Here is a 26,791-nt window from a genome sequence, read left to right as displayed (position 1 = left end):
CCCAACGTCCTGGAATGTTGCACTTTGATTGGAAAAGAAAATCGATTGAAGTCAGAACCCAACATCGGACAGACACTGCATTTTGATTACTGTCCAACACAAGCAAAAAACAACCAAATGTCAGTTGACATTTCACGTCTATCTGATGTTAGATCTTGGTTGCCATACTTGACGAATAAATATCAGTATTTGACGTCAGTACTTTAAGACAGTTGGCTTAAAGAGAACCTAAAATGCATTTAAAAAGGTAATATTTTGGTTTTGGAACTCTCCAACAACGAGCTGATATGCATGTAAGGTCAAAAAAGACTTTCATGGTCTTATAATATGCATATATTTTTACCTAATTATCCCACCGATTCCTATATGAATCGTTTAGCGATTCATTTGTTCCCAAACCCTTCCTTAGCATCATGTTAATCTGTGCTGATTGGTCTGATGACCCAGTCTATTGCGATTGGTTGACTGCATTCAGTATGAGACAGAGAATCGCCCACCATGGCTTATCAACATTATTGAAGTAGTAAGAATGCAGAGTATACTATACGTGTGAGCCCAATGCAGGAGTGCATTAAAGCAATGGGGTTAAACACCAGCATATTCTCTATTCTTAACCATGACACACATTCAGTATCAAAACACAAAGTGGCAAAAGCTGAACTATTTTAAAGCTTGACTTCAGCATGTGTGTATGAACAGCTAATGGTGGCCTTATCAATGACAAATGCCAGAACTCATAAGCACTTTATAAATCTATAAACAAAATGGCATGTGTCACGTTTTTAACATGGTTTTAGATGCAATTTAAAGAAAACAGTTAAACGAAGCATCTACGATTGAGAATGAGAAAATGAGCCTCCTCATTCTTTACTTTCACTTTCACTCACTTTTGTGGTTAAGGAAACTTGTTATATGCACAAACATCCATTAGCCTACATAATTAATATTGTTTAAGCGCCAAGATTTTTTTCAAAACTATTTCTAAAACTATTTCTAAAATCAGTTCTAATTTAGTACAAATAAATGAACAGTAATAATGAAGTGTGGTAAAAATATTATATCCAAATACACATGCTATGGCCCATGGTCCAAAACCTGACATGTGGTCAAACCTAAGCTTGTTTGTAAAAAACAAATATAAATATGCATATAATAAATAATACAACTACTAATAATAACTTTATACAAAAGCAAATTGTCATGAATACACTGATAAAGCCCCCCGAGATAAAGGCATGAAAGCAGTGGTTTTTATATTTATTTAGAAAATGATCATCCTAAAATATGTAAAGATATTTGTGTATTGCTGTACATCCTGTGTGTATTAAGCAATGTGTAAGGGAGGCGCAAAACTAACGCGCTCTGCACTGGACTTTAGACCTGCTTTCAGCTGGTCTATTGTCCAGTCTATTTTAGTTCCTCAAAACAACATGCCAGTTATGCCCCCTAACAAACCTGTTTTTTAGACCAGAATGCCTATGGGCGCACATATGAACGCAAATGCATTTACTATTTAAACAGCGTGAAGCAAAACATCAAAATGACTCTTACATTGAGCTAAAACTTGAAAATAACATTAACGTCATGTCGTGCTTTTTTTCTTTTACTTATAGCTGTGTTGCACACTGCATGAATGGTCATTTTTAAAAACCCTAATAGGGGCTCTTTAAGATGTTGGCTCAACGTTGCATTTTGGTCACTTTCCAAAACAACCTAAATTCAACAAAATAATAACGTAATTTCATGTCATTATTGGACGTCAAAATAATGTTGTCCTTAGACAATATGGTGACCTAAATCTAAACTAACCTCTTATGATGTTGTATGTCTGCTGATATCTGACATCCAGAGGACAGCAGCAGCCGCCGAATTGAGACATAGATTCAGAGTTCTAAAAATCCACACAAGATGTTTATTAATAGACCTTTTGTTTACCTTTCCAAACTGAAAACAGCAGCCAAAAGAGAGAACATTGTCCAATTTTACTTTCCTGATCATACATTCTGCATTACAAAAACCTCACACAAGCGGTAAATTGATTTATACTGTAATATAGTGTTTCTCAACCACGTTCCTGGAGGAACACCAACACTGCATGTTTTGGATGTATCCTTTTCTGTCACACCCATTACGGGTCTTTCAGTCTCTGCTAATGAGCTGATGATCTGAACCAGGTGAGTTTGCAGGCCCGAATTGGCTAATCAGGAGGACCGGGAAAATTCCCTGTGGGCTGGTCCATTTTTTGGCCATGAGGGCCAGTGTCCCTATCTGCTTGCACGCTCAGCAGTCATTCATTTATTTATTTGACCATAGCCTCACTTTTTTATTTATTATTTTGCCACAGCTCCCCTCTTTTTCTCGCAGCCCCGAGAGCAAAATGCAGCCTGCAGGTTATTGATGGTCATTTAACCCCAAACAGAGGCACCTTAGTGAATATAAGAAATTGAATCGTTAATATTAATGAAGATTACACCTGCTCAATGAAAATCAGATGATTCACTACGTTAATAAATCTGACATAACTCGATTAGAAATCTAAAAAGGGGAGAAAAAGTTTAAGCCATCGATAGAAAGTAACGCTGGCATAACAGCGATCAGGTTCAGTGGTCAGCATGTTGCGTTACGACGACGCCAACCCGAGTTCGAACCTCACCTGAGTAATTTTTTTTTAAAAGACATATAATACTGTTTGGGTTACTTATATTTGTGTACATTTTTTTGTGTGTGTGTGTGACCACTGTTACAAAGGACTGGATATCTATAAAGAAATTTGCACAGAATATATATTCAGATATTGCAGGAAAGGATATTGTGTTGTTTTAAAGAATACTGTTAGAAATTTAGCTAGTCTTAATGTTCTCATATTTATGAAAAACATTTTAAAACAGCTGTTTCATTTAAAAAGACGTGATAGTGTCATTAGAAGCTGAATTGGAAATGAATTTTGTTTTAATATAGTCAGCTGTGAACTGAGGTGGGCCGGTCTAAGGCTTGAAACTCCAAGGCTGAAAAGGAGTCCCATTCCGTCCCAGGGAAGACAGGGAAAATGTGCAGAGCTTCTGGTCCTCCAGGAATGAGATTGAGAAACACTGCAGTAATACATACATAAATACATACAATATACATGTACATATATATTTTAATAAATCTAAATATTAAAAACTTTGAAGGATTAAAGATTATGATGTCCATTAAACACATCAGTTTTGTGAAAAGGATCCATTAGCAAATAATACAAATATTACAAACGTAAACACTAGCTTAGCAGCTTACAGTGTGCTCAGGCAAGCTCTCTGAAGTTCTGTTTGATACTTCAATCTGGCAGCAAGCGTTTGAATGGATGAAAATGTGGGCTGCAACACCTAATTCAACCACTAGGTGTCAATTCTACACACTGCATCTTTAATGTACTTAATCGACTGGGGAAGAATGCTCATGATTACATAAGTTATCCCCCCACCGCCAACATTCAACAGCACTTTTTTCCCCTTGCTCTAATTACAAATTATGCCAAGAATCATTCATCACATGCAAGTGCAGGAAACAAAACCAATCCAGCAAGCTTATTCCTGAAATGATGTCAATGTGCGAGACGAGAACCCCACAGCTCTACTGACTCACTTTGACCAGCTGTGTGGGTTTTCAGGGGACTGTGGGAAGAGTCTGCAGTCACACTTTGCTCATTTACGTGAAGTGCTCGTATCAACTGCCCTCATGAAATGCTGGGTTTCTGTGGGAAGCCACAGAGTCTGACCTTCACAGCTCACTGAGAGGGGCTTTCGCTTTTAAAAGCAAGACACACTTCCAGGAAATGTTTATCTAATAAGTCCAGAAAGATACCCTAAAGGCTTGTTTGATATTATGTTATTTCTGTGAGGCATGATTGTGCTTCACTGATGCAGACGGGTGGATTGAGCTGAACGGGATACTTTACCTTTTCATTCAAATGCAAAAAAGTCCCATTATTGCAATACTTTCAGGTGGTCTATACTGTACATCCGTTCTTCACTTTTAATATCACACTCACTAGAACTGATACTAAAAATAATGAAGCAGGGTCAGTTTTTACCCTATTATGGGATTTTTTTTTTTTTTTTTGCTTCAACGACCTTTGTTTGGTGGTTGTTTCTTAGGGTTTACATTTTTTATGTTTGAGAAAAATGGCATATTTTATTGTGTAAATGACTGATGACAAGTCTTCCCAATTTAAAACACGATTTTCATAGAATACGTGTCATGTTTTCAAATGTTCATTAATATGTTTAATATGTTCATGTTCAATATGTTCATTCAAATGTTTATACAATATGTTCATTATTTTTGACAATTCAATTAAGTTCATCATTACTTTTATTGCACTTGTTAAAATGTGGATTGTTTTAATGCAGTTTAACATTAATTTATTAAGTTCTAGTGAAGTAAATCGGCTCAGTTTAGTTCAGTTCGACATCAAAACAAACTTCAGAAATGTTATGAAAGCAATATTTGGTGGACTTTTTGTGTCAGAACATAACAAATGCAAATAATTAAACAGCCCTATACCTATACATACAGTAAATCAAACACAATATATATCCAACATATATATCTATATTATATAAAATGACATAGATAAAACTAAAATTAACTACACTAATACTTTTTTTTATAATATATACACATTATCTCTAATTTATATATTAGATTATTTTATATATAAACATAAGTCATACTATATGTCAGACAGACACACACAGACACACACACACACACACACATATATATATATATATATATATATATATATATATATATATATATATATATATATATATATATATAGTATGTGTATATAATTTAGATACACCCTTTTAGTATAGATGTAATTTATCATGACTAATCATTGCCCAGTGCCATAATAAACAAAAATGATAAGAGGAGAGGAAATATTGCAATGCGAGCTTACCTTGCTGTCAGTGTGAAGTATTAGTCGGGTCCTGCACATCTCAACTGCATTTTAAGATACACCACTGATCGTCGTCTCCACTTCCTTCCTGTTCACACGATGATGACGATGATAAATCTGTGAGAACCTGCACTACATCAGCATTTCCATTACAACAGTGCTGCACAAGCCCACAAATGAACTAGGGTGTTAACAAAACAAAACAAAAAACCTGCTCAGTCAATACAATAATCCAGATTATGATTACCTTGACATGCATGTATGAGAGTGTTTTATCAGTTTTACTAAATTGAATATCAAGATGTTTTTTATTAAAGAAAATGATTCTGTTCATCAAAGCGTCATTTACGAAATATAATTTTTTTTAAAATTTTTAAATATTAATAACATTTGCTAAAAAACTGCTTTATTGTTCAATGCAGTTTAAAATTAAATTATTACTCCAGTCATTATTGCATATATATATATATATATATATATATATATATATATATATATATATATATATATATATATATATATATATATATATATATATATATATATAATTTTTTTTTAATAGCTATTTAAATAGAAGCTTATATTTAAAACAATTCTTCTGTGATATATCACACATTTAGGGGAAAATTCTTAAATTTCAAACTGAAGCGAACATGTGTTCTGAAGCAGGACAATAATCCAAAACACACCAGCAAGTCCACTTCTAACTGAAGAAAGACATAATGAAGTTGAATGGCCTAGTCAAAGTCCTATTCTAAATCCAATTGAGATGCTGTGGCATGACCTTAAAAGGCAGTTCATGCTCGAAAACCCTCCAATATGGCTGAATTACAACTCTGCAAAGATGAATGGGCTAAAATTTGACCCACAGCACTGTAACAGACTCATTACAAGCAATTGTTTAGATTGTTAAAAACATTTAATTGCAAGTTGCTGCTGCTAATGGTGAGCACAATAAGTTAACTTATTGGGTTTAGGGGCAAACACTTTTTCACATAGGGCTACAGTATGTATATTTCGCTCAAGGTTTTTTTTTCTTTCACTTTCGTCAATTGGTAAAGTTTGTTCCTCCAAACTGTTCACTGGCTTTCATGGTTTGGGACTTGTGGAGCTGTAAATTGTTTTATTTGCTCTTCAGTGTTTGGACTTTAAGCAGTGAAAATTAAACCACACTGAACTGAACACAGTTTCAATTTACTAGAACGTCTATGTTAAGCTGCTTTGACACAATCTACATTGTAAAAGCGCTATAGAAATAAAGATTAATTGAATTGAATGTAGTTTTACATTTAGTTTCAAAATGATGTGTTATCTTTGACTAATATTTAAATTAGTTTGATGATTTAAAACATAGAAATGTGTTAAACCTGAGAGACAAAAAAAGACAAAATCAGTAAGGGGCCAAACACTTTTCACAACACTGTATATATAAGGCTTTTTACAGAGGTATCTTAGGGCCTACTCACACTATGCTATCGGAACCGTACCCAGGCCCATTTCCCGGATCGTTTGGACTGTTTCATATGGATTAATTAATCATTCTTACTGTTCAATGAACGCAAACTGTCATAGTTTATTAAAGATGCAAACCCCCCACTGCATGACAGCTGCACCTTCAGAAACCTCATAATTCCTGCAGCACGAGGACTTCATGATTTTTTAAGAGCGTCAAAAGTGGCTGATCTGTTTGGCGAAATATTTGACAGTGTCACCGCATCCAAATCAACTTTAACGATATAACTGAAGAAATCTCCATTGTGCTGAGCGAGAGCACTTACGGAACAAATTAGTGCCTTGTGTTTCCTCTTTTTTTGTGCTTTTGCTCTACAGAGATCATCCTGTTAAATTGGTTATTACAAGAATGTTTGGTTTTTGGTTTATATATTGAAATATAAAGACAAAAGTGATAAGTTACTACGGAACAAATTAAGTTTCTCTTGGTCAGTGTAGAAATGTAGTCTTTTTAGAGGCAAATAGATCTCTGTTTAATCTGTTTTCTTTCTAAGCCGTTGCAATGTTTAGCCTATATTTCTATAACATGAAATGACATGTTGAGGGGTTGATCCTCTATTAGCACTTTATATTGAGAAAGCTGTTCATCATGCTCACTTTGTGCATGCTACGTGGTTGCTATAGTGTTCCGAGTGGTTGCTAGGTGGTTGCTAAGGCATGCAAGGTGGTTTCTACGGTGTTGCTAGGTGGTTGATAAGTTGTTGATAGGCGGTTACTGAGACGTTCTAGGTCACTGCTAAGGTTTTGATAGGGGGTTGCTAAGCAGTTGTTAGGTGGTTGCTAAGTCATTAGAAGGTGGTAGCTAAGGTTGCTTGGTTGTTTTAAGTGGTTGCTAAGGTGTTGCTTGCTAGGTGGTTGCTAGGGTGCTGTGAGTGGTTGCCAAGGCGTTGCTAGGTGGTTACAAGGGTGTTCTGAGTGGTTGCTAAAGCAGGTGGTTGCTAAAGTGTTCTAAGTCATTGCTAAGGTGTTGTCAGGTGGTTGCTAGGGTGTTCTGGGTAGTTGATTTAAAGTTGTTAATGAATTAGCATGGTTCTAGTATGAATTAGCATGTTGCTAGCATGTTACTAGCATAAACTAGCATGGATCTTGTATGAATTAGCATGTTGCTAGCATGTTCTGAAAGGTTTCTAAGGCAGTTGCTAGGATGTTCTAAGTGGTTGATAGGCGGTTACTAAAGTGTTGCTAAGGTGTTCTGACTGGTTGTAAAGGTGTTGATAAGGTGGTTGCTAAGTTGTTGCTAGGCAGTTCCAAAGGTGTTCTAGGTCATTGCTAAGATGTTGCTAGGTGGTTGCTAAGGTGTAGCTAGGTGGTTGCTAAGGCATTACTAGGTGGTAGCTAAGGTGTTGCTAGGGTGTTCTGAGTGGTTGCTAAGGCATTGCTCTGAAGTTGCTAAGGCATTGCTAGGTGGTAGCTAAGGTGTTGCTAGAGTGTTCTGAGTGGTTGCTAAGGCATTGCTAGGTGGTTGCTTAGATGTTGCCAGGCAGTTGCTAAGGTGTTCAAGGTCAATTGCTAAGGTGTCGGTAGGTAGTTGCAAGAGTGTTCTGAGTGGCTGCTAGGCAGTTGCTAATGTGTTGCTAGGTGGTTGCTAAGGCGTTGCTAAGTGGCTCCTAAATTGTTGCTAGGTGGTTACTAAAGTGTTTTAGGTCAATGCTAAGGTGTTGCTAGGTGGTTGCTAGGGTATTCTGGGTGGTTGCTAAGACGTTGCTAAGGTGTTGCTAGGCTGTTGCTAAGGTGTTCTTAGTAGTTGCTAGGAAGTTGCTAACAAATTAGCATGGTTTTAATATGAATTAGCATATTGCTAGAATGTTTCTAGCATAAATTATCACATTATTAGCATGGTTCTTGTATGAAAGCATGTTAGTAGCATGAGTCTTGTACAAGTTAGCTTGTTGCTGACATGTTTCTAGTATAAACTAGCATGTTGTTAGCATGACTTTAGTATAAATCAGCACGTATGTAGCATGGCAGTTTTTATCATGGAAGTCTATGAGACAGTTGCTATGGTGCCGTAAGCGGTTGCTAGGGTGTGGCTATTAAGTTGAAAGGTCATCAGTGATTAGCAGATTGGTAGTCTGAGTTAAAGAAGCTCAAACTTAAGACTGTATGACAGTCTGGCATAAAGTTATGAGGTCACAAAGTTTGGTCCAATGTTAAGTCAATGGGATTTTTCTGAATTTTCTGTTTCTGTTTTTTGAAAACCTTAAATCGGATAAGTTGGAAAAGATACAGCAACTTCATTCCAATAGATTGGAGGTTTGGAGTGAGTTTGGTGGTTATAGTATGAACGCTCTAGGAGATGCTTTCTTAAAATAGTCTAAGAAGAAGAAGAAGAAGCTAATGTAGTGTATGTTGTCTTTCTCAAGCCAACATCACGAATCTTTAGTAACATTTTCAATACATTTCTTTACTCTCACTCTTGATCAATTTAAATCATTCGTACTAAAAATTTGCCAAATTCATGTATTCCTTTGGCTTAGTCCCTGATAATCAGAGGTCACCACATCGAAATGAACTGCCAACTATTCCGGCATATGTCCACACAGGAATGCCAACTGGTCCAACTGGGCCTTGAACCAGCGACCTGCAAGAGTGAAGTAAGAGTGCTACCCACTGAGCCAAATGATCAAATCTTTTTAAAGCAGATGATGACACAGAACACAACAAACTGCATAAACACAACGCATACATATCACAAATATGAAACATTTAATCATTATATGTCCTATTTTATCTCTAAAAATTTTGAATAACAACTGTAACATACAAATGAAATAAACAATGGGGATGCAAATGTCTATCAAAACTGACCTGAGAGAGTAAAAAAAAAAATATGAAACAAATATATAAATGTAGCTTTTTCTCATCTGATGTAATTCTGCAATCTGACCAGAAGGGGCAGAAAAACTTCATGATAACACTGCTGTACATACGTCATTAAAACTACTAGGAAGGGAATAAATTTAATTTTAAATAGAACAGAACACACAGACACACACTAAATGTTGAAATGTAGAGTGATTCCTGTGGCAAAAGTGGCACAAAACTCTTAAAACTTTCTTTTTTGAACATGCTCAATGAAGGATTACATGCAACCACAGTTAAATCGCTAACATATGTGTGCTGGAAAACAGTTTTCTTTGAAAAACAGAATTTTAGGGACTCACAGTGCCAGTCGGTACTTCCCAAGTAATAAATAAATTCACTCTGAGAATAAAGATTTTATTAAAGAGAAGTTTTATACTCCCATTTTTTATACTCCCAGATCAAAGAGTCTCTGAATGAACTTGTGTCTTTGTTTTAGAGTATGCTAAAAGTGCCGCTTCTTTCTGATGTTGAAAGATGCTTTTCTGAATGGGTCTGCAGTGAAATGAGGTCTGAGTTCACTAATCTTTCTAGAAGGTTTTGAGTCTGGTCTTGAGTTGTAGCGTTTCTGCTACAGATATCCGGTCATGGTAAAAACTCAAGCCTGTCAAAAGTTCAATGTCTCTGATTCGCGCCACGTGAAGCTGAACCCAGTCCTGAAACCATGAGTAGTCGGTGCCATTCTGGAAAAAGAAATGAGAAAACAAAATGGAAGTGTAAAAAATAAATGCACAATAAGAAAAATATAAATAAATGTGAGAGAAACGTCAGATTCATTCTTGAGGAAAATATCAAACTGAAAGCGAAAACAGTTTTTGTGTGACTATTTATTTGCAAATGAGGTACTGCCCTTGTCCCTTTCCAGAAGAAGGCGTAGCATTTGCAGCTTGTGTTTAAGTTACTCCAGTAAACAATTAACAAAATACACTGCTCCATTAAAATAACAATTTCTGTTCTAGAATTGTTGCTGGATCAGCCCCGGCTAGTTTGCATGTTCTCCCTGTGTTTGCAAGGGTTTCCTCTGGTTGGTTGCTCCGGTTTCCCCCACAGTCCAAACACATGTGGTATAGGTCAATTGGGTAAGCTAAATTGACCGTAGTGCATGTGTGTAAATGCAAAAGGGTGCTTCCCAGTGTTGAACTGCGGCTGGTTATGCATATGCTGCATGAAACATATGCTAAATAAGTTGGTGGTTCATTCCGCTGTGGCAACCCCAGATTAACAAAGGGACTAAGCCGAAAAGAAAAGGAATGAATGAATATTTTGTTCTTCACATAGTAATTGCTGACAACAAACATATAGACATGTGACCTGCTGGTTGTTTTGCAGGGTTCTGGCAATGCTTCTCCTTGCACAAAGGTGGAAGTAGTGGTCCTGCTTCTGGGTTGTCACCCTTTTACGGCCTTCTTAATGTCTCCTGATGTACTGGTCTGTGTTCTGGTTGCGCCTCCATGTTCTAAACACTATGCTATCAGACACAGCAAACCTTCTTGTCACTGCTCGCATTGATGTGACATCCTGGATGAGCTGCACTACCTAAGCCACTTGAGTGGGTTGTAGACATACCAGCCAACACTCTCGTTTTTCTCGAGAGTCTCTTGTATTTCAGATGCCACCCTACCATTTTATTTGTTTGGGAAAATTCCCATAATCGCCCCCAGCCCAATCCACCCCCTGGTCCTCAGCTTTTTGGTACGTCTGTAACACCTCCGGGTCGCCAACTTTGGTACAGTATCTGATTGCAGCGCCAGCCAGAAACCTGCTTCATAGTATAGTTACTAAAAACACAGTACTAACCCAGTTCTTAACAGTGTTATTTAGACACCTTACCGATGAACATCCAACCCCAACCAAGTGAGACCAGCAGGGGGTGCTCAACTTGCGGTTTGTGTGGGTCCTAACGCCCCAGTGAATGGCACTCTATACTGCTCAGTGAGTGCCTTCTTTTGGAAGAGACATTAATCCAATTACTTTTATGGTGTGGATTCATAATAATCAGTACATGGTCATTCATCTATGCTTAGAAATGGTACTGACAGTGAAAAATGCCAATTTCAGGAATTGTTTTAAGTACAACAGGATCTCTATTAAAAAAGTATTTAGTCATCCAGCCCTGCGGTTAATTTAATTAAACTCAGCTTATAGAAGAAAGCATTATCCCCAAATATGAAGACTTACCAAAATGTTTAGAGACAGAAACCGGGCAAAACAAGGTTAAACACTTAAAACCAGAAATGCTGTTTTGCAAGACAGAATTTGTGGACATTTTTTGCTGTTACTGCATATAATGTAGTAAAAAAAAAATAGGTTTACACAGAATGATTTTGAGAGTATAGAAACAAAACAATTTACACATGAAGTAAACAAATACTGTTTAACTTTTATCTAAGGTTTACCATGCAAATCCAATTAAATAATATTTATATCCACTGAAGTAATATTATATGACAGAAAATATTATTTTAATGTATTGACTCAATAATGGGCTAAAAAATCAGTGGATTTCTGTGGGTGCAGATTCTGTATGGGCCTTCTTTATGTGTATTTACATGTCTGAAACCTACAATACATGTTATTTGTTTGGAAATACTGATAAATTGTTATATTTCTACAATTGTATTGTGAAAAACAAAATGTAATGTATCACTTCACAACCTTGATTGTTAGTGATTTTGTGGTAAGTAAATAACTTAAAAGGTTTTTATTTTGGGTGAACTATGCCTTTAAACTAATACAAGTGTGGCATGAGTTTAAAAAAATAGTTAACAAGTTACCTAAGCAGCCAATTACTCAATACTTCCTGTGTATATTATATTAACGGTTGTAGTTTATAAATGGCTGACTACATACATGACATGTTTCCAGATGATCAGGACGATGAGGCAGAATGAAGCTCACGGCGTCTAAAGGACCTTCACACTGGCGCACTGATAGAGATGAGTTCTTACAGCTTGTAAGAATAATAAAGAAATGTGTAGGAATCGGTGCTCCATTCCTGAAAGTAGAGGACAATCATCTGCATCTGCTTATTTGTTGCCAAGTACTTGTTTTTTTTACATAGTTTGGCCACCAGTGGGCAGTATGAACAGTTTATGAGATAGTAACAGAGAACCTAATGTATAAAACAAAAAGTTCACTTAAAAATTAACATTTCAAGTGGTTCTAAACTTCTGTTAAACATAAAACTTCATAAATGATGAAGAATGTTAGAAAAACAAGCCATTGACATTGGGTTCCTACACTTTCATCAACAACAGATTCAAGGACATTCATTGACTTTTTAAACCATCAATCTTTTTAAATCAAGCACCTTTGTAACTATACCCTAGTATACAGTATGCAGCGCCATGAAAGTCCTAACTGATTTTAATATTTTACTTAGCCTTATAACTTTAGAAATCAACCGTTTTAAACAATCATTTTTTAAAGAGCTTGAATTAAATTGGTTGAATAAAATGTTGGTAATATTCAAAAACAATAAAATATTGTTGTAAAATGTGGATTAGTCTCTAAAATATTGATAAAATGTGCATTATTTGTCAGTGTTATTGTACAAGACAAATTCAAGAAATTAAAGATATATTTCTGTTTATAATATGAAAATATTTTAAATAAAATCTGTTCTTTTGAATTTGATCATTTAATCAAAGAATCCTGAAGAAAATGTATCATGGTTTTCATTAAAATCACACAAAAAATGTTCAACACTGATAACAGTAAGAATCCTTTCTTGAGCATCAAATTAGCATATTGTACTGATATTTTAAGGATTATGGGTTTAAAGACAAGATTAGTAATGTTAAAAATCTTTTTTTTCCATCAAAGCAATACATTACAAAAATTATTTAAAAATCTACAAACATGGTATAGCCACAACTAAAATTCTTTTTTTTAAATTTGGAATGATTAAGATTACATTATTTCTATATACATTATATTGCCCTTATTGTTTGCATACAAGCGGACACAGCTATTTGAATCTTGTTGGCTCGAGACTTCCAGTCTCATTCACTTCCTCTCATTTTTAGACATCAAAAACAGCTTGTTACGCTGCTTGATGTTGCAAACTGAAATTTTCATATTATATTATTGTGTTTTGTCTGTATAGTCATAAACACACTTCCCTGTAGGCACAGGACGTCAACATGACGTCATATTGACGTTGTACCGCAACATCCACCGATGTCGTGGGGACGTTGGATTTTGTTTGGAATCGGCTTGACGTCAGAAAACAACATCAGGCTGATGTCAATGTCCAACGTCCAATCTAAAATCAACCTAAAATCAACCAAATCTCAAGGTCTAATCATGTTACACCACTGTGACATCTATCAGACGTTGGAATTTGGTCCCTTTCCAACACAATTTAAAATTAATCAAACATCAACGTAATTTGATGTCGTTATTGGGCATTAAAATATTGTTGTCCTTAGATGCTGGATTGAAATGAATTTGAATTGAATTTTGGTCACCTGACATCATGACCTAAATCTTATCTAATATTAACATCTTAGGATGTTGTGTGCTTGCTGGGTTGTTTGTAGGGCAAATAATCGCAAACAATCGTAAAAAAAATACAAGCACACTTAATAATATAGTGTTTATAAATTGTTATTTTTTATGTCCATGGTATATCTAAATGTTTACTTAACCCTCCCCCTAATATTTCTTTAGCATTTTGTGAAATAATGACATAATCTGTATTCTATGATGACCATTTTTTTTGAGAAATATTAGCACACTTTTATTGTCTAAACTTACAGGACTCCCTTGTTCATGAAGTCGTAGTTTCCATCGAAATCATTATCAAATATCGGTCCGCTCACAACATTGATGCCATTCATTTCCTCAGAAAACTTTATCAGCAGAAAATTGTGAAAGTGAGTCCAAATATCTGTACAAAAAAAAAAAAAGACATGAAACAAGGAAACTATGAACAAATAAAGTTCTTAGAGTCACAGAACACAAAAACACAGTACACTACAGGAGAGGTTTATGAGAGAGAAAACATGGTAACACTAAATGATATCTAACACTGTAAATACCATGATCAAAACATTATTAAAATGTGCTGGTCATAACTATATTTATACATAATCTTTTATAAATCATTATGATTCTTATACTATGCTTACCACACTTAAACACACAGTTCAGATGCTCTATTTTAAGACATTTGTAAGTTTTCCTTTGTGTAGGACTAGTTTCTGACACATTTAAGACTTCAAAGCCTTGAATTTTGTTTTGATATGATTTTTAACAGTTGCAGTTGTTAAAAATAACAGAAATCTGGATCAGTGTAGTGATACGGAACTGTAATGAGCTCAAAACCTACCTGGAACTACTTTAGCTTTGCATTTAAGTGGAAACCAGATTGTTTATCAGCCAATCAGAATCAAGCACTCAACAGCCACATAGTATAGCATGTTTGCCATCTGCAATAATTGCAAAAGTGCCACAGACTCATAAAAAAAGACTCAAACCACATTTATTTGGGTTACAAAATTGCTATGATAAATGCAGAAACAATTTACTTGTGTAACTGTCAGTCACTGATAGCAGATTAATGTGTTATGAAATACTGGTTCACCAAAAATACAAACCACAAAAACACACTGTGATGTTCAGATCACTCACACATAACGATAGGCAGAAACTTACAGTCAGATGAGTGATTTGTAATGGATTACAGATGTGATTGCCATATCATGTTAGGCAGGGCACACACTATAAGATATAAAGACCCAATTTCAGCCACTTCAGAACAATCCTACGTATTATCTTGGTAATTCTGAAGTTTATTTGATCAGATTTATGTGTGATTTAAGGTGTGCTAAGAAGGATTTAGGGCCCTAATATTTCAAAATGTATGATGCTAGTTTCAACATGGTCAAATTTTTTATCCAGGTATCATTTGCACATTGTTTAAATAGCAAATGATTTGTACCCATCTGTGCACCCATGGGCATGCTGGTATGTAAATGAGGTGTGTTAAGGCACATTGTTGATGCGCTGCTATTATGAGGCAACTGAAATAGCCTGTGAATTATTAAGTTATTTAAAGTGTGTGTTATTGATACTTATTACACACAGGGATGTGCAGCAGCACACAAATATATTTAATACAAAAAAAATTAATAAGATTAAAAGGTAAAATATTATTATTGCCTTCATAAATATAAAAACTGCTACCTCCTCAATGCTATCTTTTTTTTCACCTAAAGCAGGGGTGTCCAAACTGGTGTCCTGCAAACCTAAGCTCCAACTTGCCTCAACACACTTGCAAGGTTGTTTCTAGAAAGCCTAGAAGGAGCTTGATTAGCTACCCCAGGTGTGTCTGATTGGGGTTGGAACTAAACTTTTCAGAACACCGGCCCTTCAGGACCGAGTTCAGACATGCCTGACCTGAAGGCTGATTTATATTTCTGCATCAAGTGCGCGTGTTTGATTTGTCGCAGCCTTCACGCGGTCGCATAGACCTCACTATGGCTGGCATCAAAACTCATGCGCACCTCACAAAAAAATGTAACTACATGTCGCAACGATGCATATCGCAAGCTCTGGGATTGGTGGGTATGGTATTGATGACGATTGTGGACAGTGCTAAGGACTACAAGCATGATTGAGTGTTTACAAGTGTCGATTTCCTTGAAGGAGCTCCAGATGAAACCTTTTGTTTTGTGTTGTTGTTGCACATCTGCTTGTTCCCGACTATGAATGAGTGACTTTTAGCTACTTGTAGCGTTCAGAAAAAACAAAACTCGACACAGAGGAAAATAAAAACCTATTGCCAGCTAGTGTTTTGGAAGTGTTATTGCAGAGCAACACAAACAGCACACAGAAGTATAAACGCATAGTTACGTGCAAGGCAAGGCGCAGTGAGTCACTGTGATTGCTAGACGCAGAAGTATAAACCAGCCTTAAGGGGGCATTGGTGGAATCCGGCTTGTTTTGAGGATGATTTGCTTGCATGCTTTATTTTTCAGCTTTTCTGTTTATTACGCCTCTTCTAAGAGGCCTTCATTGGCTGCCTGTCAAATTCAGAATTGATTTTAAAATGCTTTTACTGGTATATAAATCCCTCCATAATTTAGCCCCATCCTATTTCTTAGAGCTGCTTCATTTTTATACTCTCGTGAGATCTCTTAGGTCAAGTGATCAGAATTTTCTTTTAGTTCCTCAGTCCAGGCTGAGATGTAGAGAGGACAGAGCTTTTTCTGTGTCGGGTCCTCGGTTGTGGAACACCTTGCCCCTTGAGATTAGAAGGGCTCCATCATTATCTATTTTTAAATCACTTCTTAAAACGTACCTTTTTATCTTGGCCTTTTAAGATTATTTCAATAGTCCTTTCTGCTGCAACATTTTTACAGACATTTCTCTTGCCTTATTTCTATGTTTTTATATTCTGTCTTACCTTGTCTTATGTACTGCTTTTAAATTTGCTCTATAAATAAACGAATTTGAAGTTCGCCATGTAAACAGTGTTTGCGACATCGTGCGAACACAACTCAATCTTAAAGGCAATCACAGATAAGACTCTGATTGGTTTAATCACTCTCAAAACACACCCATGACTCATTTAGAAAACAAAAATAGCACTTTTAGACCTTGCACTGGGTGCACCAACTGTTTTCCCGCTTGTTATTAGAAGAGATGCATATCGGGCCTAAAATTAATGAGAATTATTTGATTATTTATAATATTTCCATTACACTGTACTTTATTATGTCTAACACTACCCCAACTATAAACCTACCCCTTACAGTAAAGTGTTGTTTTATAATGACAATAGTAATTGTTGTTGTAAAATGTCAGAAAAATTATGCCATGTCCATGCTATATACAGTACATATGTATACCCAAGTATCCACAGCTGTATCCTTAAAAAATAAAATATAGTAATATTAATTCATTTAATTTATTTTCGACTTAGTCCCTTCATATACATTTATATAATAGTATAATAAAATATAAATAAGAATTTACACATATTTTCCATCTTCAAACCCTATCCAGCAAGCGCTATGTGTATCTGCACTGTGTATTAGACTATGTGCTTATATCATTAAAATAGAGCCCTTCATACATTTGGGACTCTGACTGAAGTCATGGTGGTGTGTGTGTGTGTGGTATGCTGTTTGTTAAATCTCAGAACATCAAACAATATTCAAGCGAAATGGTGAAATCCAAGAACTTTTTGTTCTTGTGTTTAAATGTCTAGAAAATCTTTTAGTGTGTACCCAGTTTAGTTGAGTAAATTAAATGGATAACTCGCACTCTGATCTAAAAACTTGCACAACACACAATGAAGAAAGTGTTTACCATACACCGGTGTTGCAATTACCACTGATGAGAGTCTGAGGTTGAAGCAAAACACCAGTTAATGAGGTTGACGGTGCTGAATGGCTTATTGTGCAAACTCAACATTCTCAGATCTGCCTACATCAAGATTTGACAGGATTACTCTTCTCAAATCTGAGATCAACTGTTAACTCACATTTTACTACTGTCTACTGCAATCAGTTATGGCAAATTGCTAAAAACTACATTCTAAAAGCAACTATATCAGATATATTGTAGTTAAATAAACCACAAAGAAAGGTACTTAAAATAAACATCAATTTAAATAAAATATATGCAGTGCATATCAAATGTACGCATACAGGTAAAGTCAAAATTATTAGCCCCCCTTTGATTTTTTTTTCTGTATTAAATATTTCACAAATGATGTTTAACAGAGCAAGGACATTTTCACAGTATGTCTGATAATATTTTTTTCCTCTGGAGAAAGTCTTATTTGTTTTATTTCAACTAGAATAAAAGCAGTTTTTATTTTTTAAAATATATTTTAAATTCAAAATTATTAGCCCCTTTAAGCTAATTTGTTTTTCTAAAGTCTACAGAACAAAACCATTGTTATATAATAACTTTCCTAATTACCCAAACCTGCCTAGCTAACCTAATTAACCTAGTTACGCCTTTAAATGTCACTTTAAGCTGTACAGAAGTGTCTTGAAAAATATCTAGTAAAATATTATTTACTGTCATCATGGCAAAGATAAAATAAATCAGTTATTAGAAATGAGTTATTAAAACTAATATGTTTAGAAATGTGTTGAAAAAAAAAATCTTCTCTCCGTTAAACAGAATTTGAAGAAAAAATAAACAGGGAGGCTTATAATTCAGAGGGGCTAATATACCTGACTTCAACCATATGCTCCTAATTTATTTCAGCTTTAAGCCAAGCAATCATTTCTCACTTTAATTTAGTTCAATGTTATATCCTTAAATAACTAAAACTGAATGGATTTTTAAATAAATATGAAACAAAAAATCATAAACAAAAACCATAATAAATAAAGCTTTAATCTATAAAAATGTAAATGTTAAATACATATTAAAAAATAAAGAGAAAAATATCAATACATCTAAAATAGTATAGACTGACAAACTGCTTGCTTTGTGAAATTTTAATTTCTCCTGATTAGTATCATTAATAAAAATTAAAACCATAAATACCTATTATATACATTTAAAATATGTTTAAAATGTATACAATTGTAATATAATACTTTTAAAGGCACAGTATGTAATTACCACCACTAGAGGGCGAGTATTTTACAACAAACAAAAGCATAATTTAATGACGCAATGACTGAATGTAGAATTGAGAGAGTTGGAGAAAAAAATGGAGAATGTTTAACATAATCACACATGGGTCAGAGTCTGTGCATATCTGTCAACCCTCCTGTTTTTGCTGAGATTCTCCAGTATTTTACCATTCTATCCGGCTATTATCCTGTTTAAGTAGTTTCCCATATTTCTTCCTGTTTTTTTTAATCTTTCTATAAAAAGCGAAAGTAGCATCAAAGAGCCAATTGCAAATGTGATATAATTGCAAAAGCTATTCAAGAGAATTATGATCTCTTGAAACAGAACTTGAGTTCTTGAAAGAACTTGGAACTAGAAAGCACTTTGAAATTAATATTAAAAACAGCCATATTCACTTAATTTCCATTAAAGTTGTTTAATGGAAACATTAACAGCGTATATTCAAATCTTTAACGACTTATGAAAGTAATCGTATGCTTTCTTTATCGATCTGTGGATTCTTAAAGACACAAATCAAACAAAACCAAATAACTATACTTTAATCAATATAAAATAAACTGTGAATAAAAAGCGAACATTCATATGTTGACAGCTATGGGTCTGTGTCTCTAGATTAAAAATGCTTATTTTTTTAGATTCAAACATTCTTCAAATACAGTCACCAGCCACTTTATAAGGTACACCTGTCCACCTTTTAGTTAACGCAAATTTCTAATCAGTCAATAAAATGGCAGCAATGCATTAGGCATTTCAAACTGAGCATCAGAATGGGGAAAAAAGGTGATTTAAGTAATTTTGAAATTGGCATGATTGTTGGTGCCAGACGGGCTGATCTGAATATTTCAGAAAGTGCTGATCTACTGGGATTTTCACGCACAACCACTTTTAGGGATTACATCGAATGGTCAAAAAAAAGAAAATATCCAGCGATATTTTAACAATGCCTTGTTGATACAAGAGGTCAGAGGAGAATGGCCAGATTGGTTCCAGCTGATTGAAAGATAACAGTAACTTAAATAACCACTCGATACAACTGTAGCATGAAGAAGAGCAACTCTGGACACACAACATGTCCAACCATGAAGCAGATGGGCTACAGCAGCAGAAGACAACAACCGCGTGCCACTCCTGTCAGCTAAGCACAGGGAACTGAGGCTACAATTTGCACAGGCTCACCAAAATTACACAATAGAATATTAGAAAAACTTCCAGCAGGATAACACGTCATGTCATAAATCGCAAATTATCTCAGACCAGTTTCTTGAACATGACAATGAGTTTACTGTCCTCAAATGGCTTCCAAAGTCAGCTGATCTCAATTCGATTGAGCACCTTTGGGATGTGGTGGAATGGGAGATTCGCATCATGGATGTGCTGCTGAAAAATCTGCAGTAACTGCTACCATGTCAATATGGTTCAAAGTCTCTGAGGAATATGTACAGCACTTTGTTAAATCTACTATATGCCACAAAGAATTAAGGCAGTTCTGAAGGCAAAAAGGGGTCCAACCCGGTACTAATAAGATATACCTTATAAAGTGGTTGGTGAGTGTATATATCTCTATTCCTGTATTTTTTGGATATTTTAGTGAATATAAATATTACATATTGTGTCTTTAATTGCATTTTACATTTGAACAGCTTGTTTGTAAGGCTTCAAAGACCCTTCAAATACATCCTGTTCCGTTTGTCTACAGTTTTACTAGACCAGCAAGGCAGCATCTCTGTGTCTGTTCTCTCATCAAGTCCGTTTTTAACAGCAGAGGCATGGGATTACTCTAGGAAAACTGCAGGATGCTCTTTTTTTATACCATTCCTAGGTGTTTTTTGGCAGGTCAGACACTCCTGTGAGACAGTGTTTTTTATATTTGGTCTAAATGCAGACTGGCCTCAATTCAGCTGTGATTCAGCTGGCATTCTAATTATAGGGCAGATTTAAACCTTTGAAGGAATGTCAGATATCTTTATATAAAAAAAAAATAAAGAGTTTAAAAGAGACAAATTATGTAAAAAAGAGAAGAATCATGTTTTGCCAAAAATCTTTGGAAAAAAACATTAAAAACACCAAAATGGCAATCATGATCCTCATGTACACTATAAAAAAATGACAAAATATCAGGACAACAAGGCTTTTAGCGACAGTATTTAAAAAAAAAAGATAATCAAGGTTTCAACTTAATATTTTAAGATATATAAAGGTAAACTCATCATTTTTCATTAAGTAGGAATGGTTCGAACATACAACAACAATGTTGAAACTTCCTATAAATTATTAATTGTATTCCCTTGGTGTAAACCATAATGCTGATTAACATCTGTAAGCTTTATTGATTTCAGCATTCCTTTGCTGACATTTTATTGCACTTTTCCAAAGAAAAGCTGCACATTCTCAGGAGTTATGGAGTTGGAAGGCAGAATTATGGCTTGAGTTTAAGTAAAACAGACATCTGGAAGCTATTGTGAATTCAAAGTTCAGCATTTGTTGGTTGAATATTGACAAGGACATACCAGAGACTATAGTCTGCAAACTGTACAGTATTTTTGGCATAAATATAAAACATAAAGAATACTGACAAAACAACATGGTTTCTAGCATTACATAACATACAACCAAACCCAGAAATAATTATGTGCAAAATGAACTTTAATATTAATTTCTGCATTAACATTTGATTTAAATTCAGGTATAAAAGCTAACAGTAAATCTACTTGAAAATATTAATAAATATAAATAAAATACACTCTAAAGTTTCTCTCAGAACAAACATGCAAACTATGCACAAAATATGCAAACAAAACCATTTCCCAGGTATAAGGAACTCTAACTGCAGTCTGACTGTGTTTTTCTAAAAGGTTGATCATTAAACACGCCTTACCTTTGAAACCAGGATACATGGGCACCATGTTGCTTGTAATTAAAGAGTCTGGCTCAGTTCCTGCAGGGCTGAAGTCTGAGAGAGAGAGAGAGAGAGAGAGAGAGAGAGAGAGAGAGAGAGAGAGAAAGAGAGAGAGAGAGAGAGAGAGAGAGAGAGAGAGAGAGAGAGAGAGAGAGAGAGAGAGAGAGAGAGCGAGAGAGAGAGAGAGAGAGAGAGAGAGAGATTTTTCAGTCATACAAACTCAACAACAGAGTAGACATAGCGGCTCTGTTATTAAACTGGACAAATCGCAAAACTGTGTGGTTAAATATATTTAACTAAACTAAACGCTACCATTTAAACATCTGGGATCAGTAAGATTTTGGTTTTTAAAAGAATTTAAGGATTTATTTGAGCAATTATGTATTAATATGTACTTGACCAGAAGTCATACCAAAGGCTTCAAGGTTTCATTGCTACAAAATATTCATATTTCCAATAAACGCTATTCTTTTAAACTTCTACTCCAAAATCCTTTCAACAGTACAATAGTTTTATTGATAAATACAATACATGCTTATTGAGTTGAAAAGGATAATATTGGAATGATTTCTGAAGGATCACTGCAGTAATGATGCTGAAAATACAGTGTTGAACTACACATATACAGTATACAGAATAAAAAATGCTGAGACAAATTTTGATGATGTCTAGTAAAGTATGGATGGTTGCTAAATGGGTGCTAATTAAAAGCCTGTTGCTAGGTAAATCTGGGTGGTTGCTAGGTTAATACTAATTTGGTCTGGTTAGTTGCTAGGGTTTTTGTTTCTAGTTCATTCATAAATTTTCCCTATTTTCCCTAATTCTCTATTTCAGAGGTTACCACAGTGGATTTAACTGCCAACTATTCCAGCATATGTTTGGATGCCCTTCCAGAAGGAACCCGGTTTTAGGAAACATCCATACACACTTATTCACTACAGAAAATTTAGTTAATCCAATTCACCTATACTGCATGTCTTTGGATGGTGGGGGAAACTCATGCCAAGGGGGCAGAACATGCAAACTCCATACATAAATGTCAACTGAACTCAAACCAGCAATCTTCTTGCTGTGAGGTGACAGTGCTAACCACTGAATCACCATGGCACCCTTTTTACTAGTTAGTTACAGTATTAAATTAAGCTTTTGTCTATCTCGATGATAACATGATTAGAAAAGGTACTAGCATGATGCTAGCTACTGTTGTGCTAAAATGATACTAACATGATTATGGCTTTTGTCTACTGTACCTTTTTTTCAATACACATTGTAACATTAGCAGAATGTCTTGATTGTACAATATTACTGCTGGTATACAACAACACAAGTGATATTTTGAAGATATAAATGTTTATAATGATGCTTTTTTAACCATTATTCAGTTCTAATTGTTCATTAGACTAATCTGTACCCTTCTAGCTATGAATAAGAATAAATAACGGTTGTATTTAAAAAAAAAACATTTTAAAAAATGATAACTATTACTTTTGTTTAGGGGACTGATTCATTTGATTCACATTTCAACCTTCAGAACTTCCATTAAGGAAACATTTAGTGAGCATCAATGCTGCCTGATTTTCATGGTACATCATGGGACATATCAAAAGAATTAAGTGATTGAAAAGGGCTTAAAATGGCTGACTTTCTGATCAGTACCTTGACTACTGAAAAGGGAGATGATTGAGGCCCCATTTAGACTATTTTATTATAAATATGCACACAGTAAAGATGATGATCGTGTGTAAATATGCAGCTACACGATGCCTCAACATTTTATGTCTGTTAAGTTGTGTCTAATTTCAAAATGAAAATAGGCAGTTCTTTATATCATGTTTTCATTTTATTGTTAAGATGTTAAGTGAAACAACATAGCCAGGGTGATGTGAATTACTTTAAAAAGTAGCCTACACTGTTCCCTTCGAAGATTTACCTGACGTGTCCTGAGAAGTTTTTTTTTTTTACCATATTAAACTTGCAAAGTCTGAACTTACCAGGAGAAGATTTAAGCCTGAACTTTAAGAACTTGATATTGTGAAAAATACTCAATCAGATAGCAAATGTCTGCAGCCGCGCCTTTATTTTCAGATGTCTCCATTTCTCCCCAACCACACTGACATGGTGCAGCAGCTTTATAAAACCAAACCATTTTTGGGGCTTGAAAACTCTGTGGTAGTGTGGACAGAAGGCGTAAGCGTAGCAAAAGTTATGCGTTTTAAAACTAAAGCGTATTAGTGTAAAGAGGGTCTGAGACACCCTGAGACTTTGCTAGCAACAATAACTGTTAACACTTGTAGCATTTTGCTAATAGGATGCTAACTTCATTAACATATTTTAAAGAAGATTCATTCATTCATTCATTTTCTTGTCGGCTTAGTCCCTTTATTAATCCGAGGTCACCACAGTGGAAGGAACCGCCAACTTATCCAGCAATGTTTAAGAATATTATTACCATGATGCTAAATCATTTGACATACAACACAAAGTTGAGATGCTGTGGGTGTGTCTCAATCAGTTTCCCAGTTCAAAAGGTTGTGTAAACAAATTAAATTTGAGCACTGTTAAGGGCAGTGAAGGACTTGGTTTACTACAAAACTGAGCGTGACATGAGAATTTCCTCATTGTACAACATCAAAACTGGACATTATAAACCACAGCAGAACTAATATTTGTCATTTATGAACTTTTTGATGTTTTTAAAAGTACTTAAAAGCTAAATAATTTTATCGTTTCATATTCCAGCAACATTTATTCATTAATTTTCTTTTCGGCTTAGTCCCTTTATTAATCTAGGGTCGCCACAGCAGAATGAACCACCAACTTATCCAGCATATGTTTTACGCAGTGGATGCCCTTCTAGCTGCAACCCAGTACTTGGAAATCATTTCAACCTTTAATTATTTATAAATGTTTGCTAGATTTGTCTGTACCTGTCTAACCATGTTAATATGTAGTTAAATTTAAATAAAGTACATTTCTTTTTTTATAAACATCTTTCGTTTGTCATTATGTTTAGTAATTTGTTACACATGACTAATATATAATTTGCTCTCCACAGTGTCCATTAAGGGAACATCTGTAGTAAGCATCAAAGCTCACTGATTTTAACAGTGCATTCTGAGACGTTTCAGTGAACAATGTGTTCAGTGCACTGGATTAATTTTCAGCACTCTGATTATTGAACAAGTGAGCTGATAAAGACGCACCCTGAGATAGCCTAGAGATCTTGCTATATTGGTTGCAAGGGCACTTTGTTTTGTTGCAAAGGACTGACTTAGCGAGATGGGTCTGGATGCAGACCTGGGGCCTCATGTACGAAGACTTGTGTGGAAATCATACTAAAACATTTCATACGCACAAAGCTGTAAATGTGCGTACGCAGAAAAAAATTCAGATGTATGAAACACTGCGTACGCCGAATCTCACGCATATTCTTTTGTAAATCCGAATGAACGTGAAACTGAGCGCAACATGCAAGAGCACAAAACCCCTCCCTGCCTCCCATAAATATGCTAATGACTCTACTTTGGCAAAACCCAGCGAAAAAGCAATGGCAAAAGCAAGCAAAAAGAGAAACTTTGAACAGAATGTGAATTGGAGGTGCTGCTTTCGGAGGTAGACCAGAGAAAACGGTGTTATTTGCAAGTTTGTCCTCCGGAATTAACAACAAAAGAAAAAAAAATAGGGTGGGAAAGTTTAGCTGATGCGGTTAACACAGTTGGGTGGGTCTGAACATCGCACTGAATGAATTAAAAAATAAATCGTGTGATTTATAGGTGTAAAATGTTGCAGCACCCTTAACAGTCTCAGTGGCGCAGCTCGTAAAACGCATGTCAACATGTTTTGACACGTTCGAGCATGAACACGGTTCGAATCCAGCGTCTGATGAACTCTTTCTTCTTTTTTCCCCCGCTACATATCAGATTTTGCCAACTATTTATCACGAGAAAGACAAGAAAGAATCATTAATAAGTTTGTGCATCATATTTTATTTGCACATTTATTGAATGGAAATGTTTCTGATTCATGCATGCAAATTCATCTTCAGATAGTGTCTTTATAGAATGTGCGTGCAGTAGATAGCTTAGATTACATTGGGAGAACAGGCGACCGCTGCAAATTGCGCTTTAATGTTTGGCTGGTCAACTCTATGGTATGGAAACCTTATATACCTGCTAGATGAACCTGTCTCATACAGCTGCCATTGCAAGGCTCAGACACTTTGTAGAGAGCAATTTGACACAACTGCCTCTAGGATTCACCAATGGAAATAAAACAGACACGCACAAAAAATGTGCATACGCCAGCCATAAAGCTGGCGTGGAGCTGCGCACATTCCAACATTCGGTTCATCGTTAGTAAATCCAAACGTGAGCGATTCTGAGCGTGAAACCTGGCGCACGCAAAGTTTTTGTGCGTACGCAGCGTTGATACATGAGGCCCCTGGTGCAGTGCAATCTGAGTTGCATCCAATGCTTTTTAATGCGCTCACCTAACCCCACCCCTAACCCTAACCATCACAGTGACGTCACTCACTCCATTGAGTGCATTGTGTGTGACATTGCATCTCTGAATGATGCAATCTCAGCTTGCATCATAAAGGCTGCATCCAGAATCTATCAGACTTGGCAGCTGTCAGCGACAATACTTTAATGTTTGCTAAGTAAGATTGATTAAAAACTTCACTGACTCTATGACATTCAGATTTAGGCTTGGAACGTAGTAGAGTGTGCAACATTTGCCTTATTATTGAATTACATTTCTTGAAAGTTATTTTAATATTTCATATTTGCCTCTATATACTTCCCTCTTCATCACTCAAAAAAGTATTTTTGTCCTTGTTCAAAGTACTTATTTAAAAAGAGCAGAATCAACCATTTTTATTTTTTAATTTTTTAGACAACTTAAAGAGCTCCTATTATGCATTATAAAAGGTCATGTTTTGGGAGTCTCCACCAACAGTCTGA

The 26,791-nt window shown here is 35.4% G+C and overlaps 3 protein-coding genes across 5 annotated transcripts in view; 1 reads left to right on the top strand and 2 right to left on the bottom strand.

Moving 5' to 3' along the window:
• Nucleotides 1–9,038, bottom strand: part of sytl3 (synaptotagmin-like 3) — a 46,263-nt gene extending 37,225 nt beyond the window's left edge. Inside the window, exons 1-3 of one of the 2 annotated variants that reach the window (XM_087298060.1) lie at nt 8,898–9,038; nt 4,946–5,077; nt 1,810–1,891 (exon numbers count right to left, since the gene is read on the bottom strand). The gene's annotated coding sequence lies outside the window, so the exon portion shown is untranslated. The remainder of the gene's footprint in view (nt 1–1,809; nt 1,892–4,945; nt 5,078–8,897) is intronic. The other variant, XM_087298059.1, reaches the window with a different exon arrangement.
• Nucleotides 1–26,791, top strand: part of LOC137488715 (uncharacterized) — a 731,364-nt gene that overhangs the window by 404,934 nt on the left and 299,639 nt on the right. The window lies entirely within an intron of this gene.
• Nucleotides 9,141–26,791, bottom strand: part of enpp1 (ectonucleotide pyrophosphatase/phosphodiesterase 1) — a 117,831-nt gene continuing 100,180 nt past the window's right edge. The window contains exons 22-25 of one of the 2 annotated variants that reach the window (NM_001030168.2): nt 21,807–21,881; nt 14,081–14,213; nt 12,170–12,314; nt 9,141–10,002 (exon numbers count right to left, since the gene is read on the bottom strand). In NM_001030168.2, the coding sequence (NP_001025339.2) occupies nt 9,850–10,002; nt 12,170–12,314; nt 14,081–14,213; nt 21,807–21,881 (506 nt within the window). In that variant the 3' untranslated portion in view covers nt 9,141–9,849. The remainder of the gene's footprint in view (nt 10,003–12,169; nt 12,315–14,080; nt 14,214–21,806; nt 21,882–26,791) is intronic. The other variant, XM_087297371.1, reaches the window with a different exon arrangement.

The sequence above is a fragment of the Danio rerio genome, chromosome 20 (assembly GCF_052040795.2).
Source record: "Danio rerio strain M-AB ecotype USA chromosome 20, GRCz13ab, whole genome shotgun sequence".
NCBI classification, from domain to species: Eukaryota; Metazoa; Chordata; class Actinopteri; order Cypriniformes; family Danionidae; genus Danio; species Danio rerio.
Note: the sequence above shows the minus strand (reverse complement) of the source record. Positions and strands in the feature narration are given on the sequence as shown.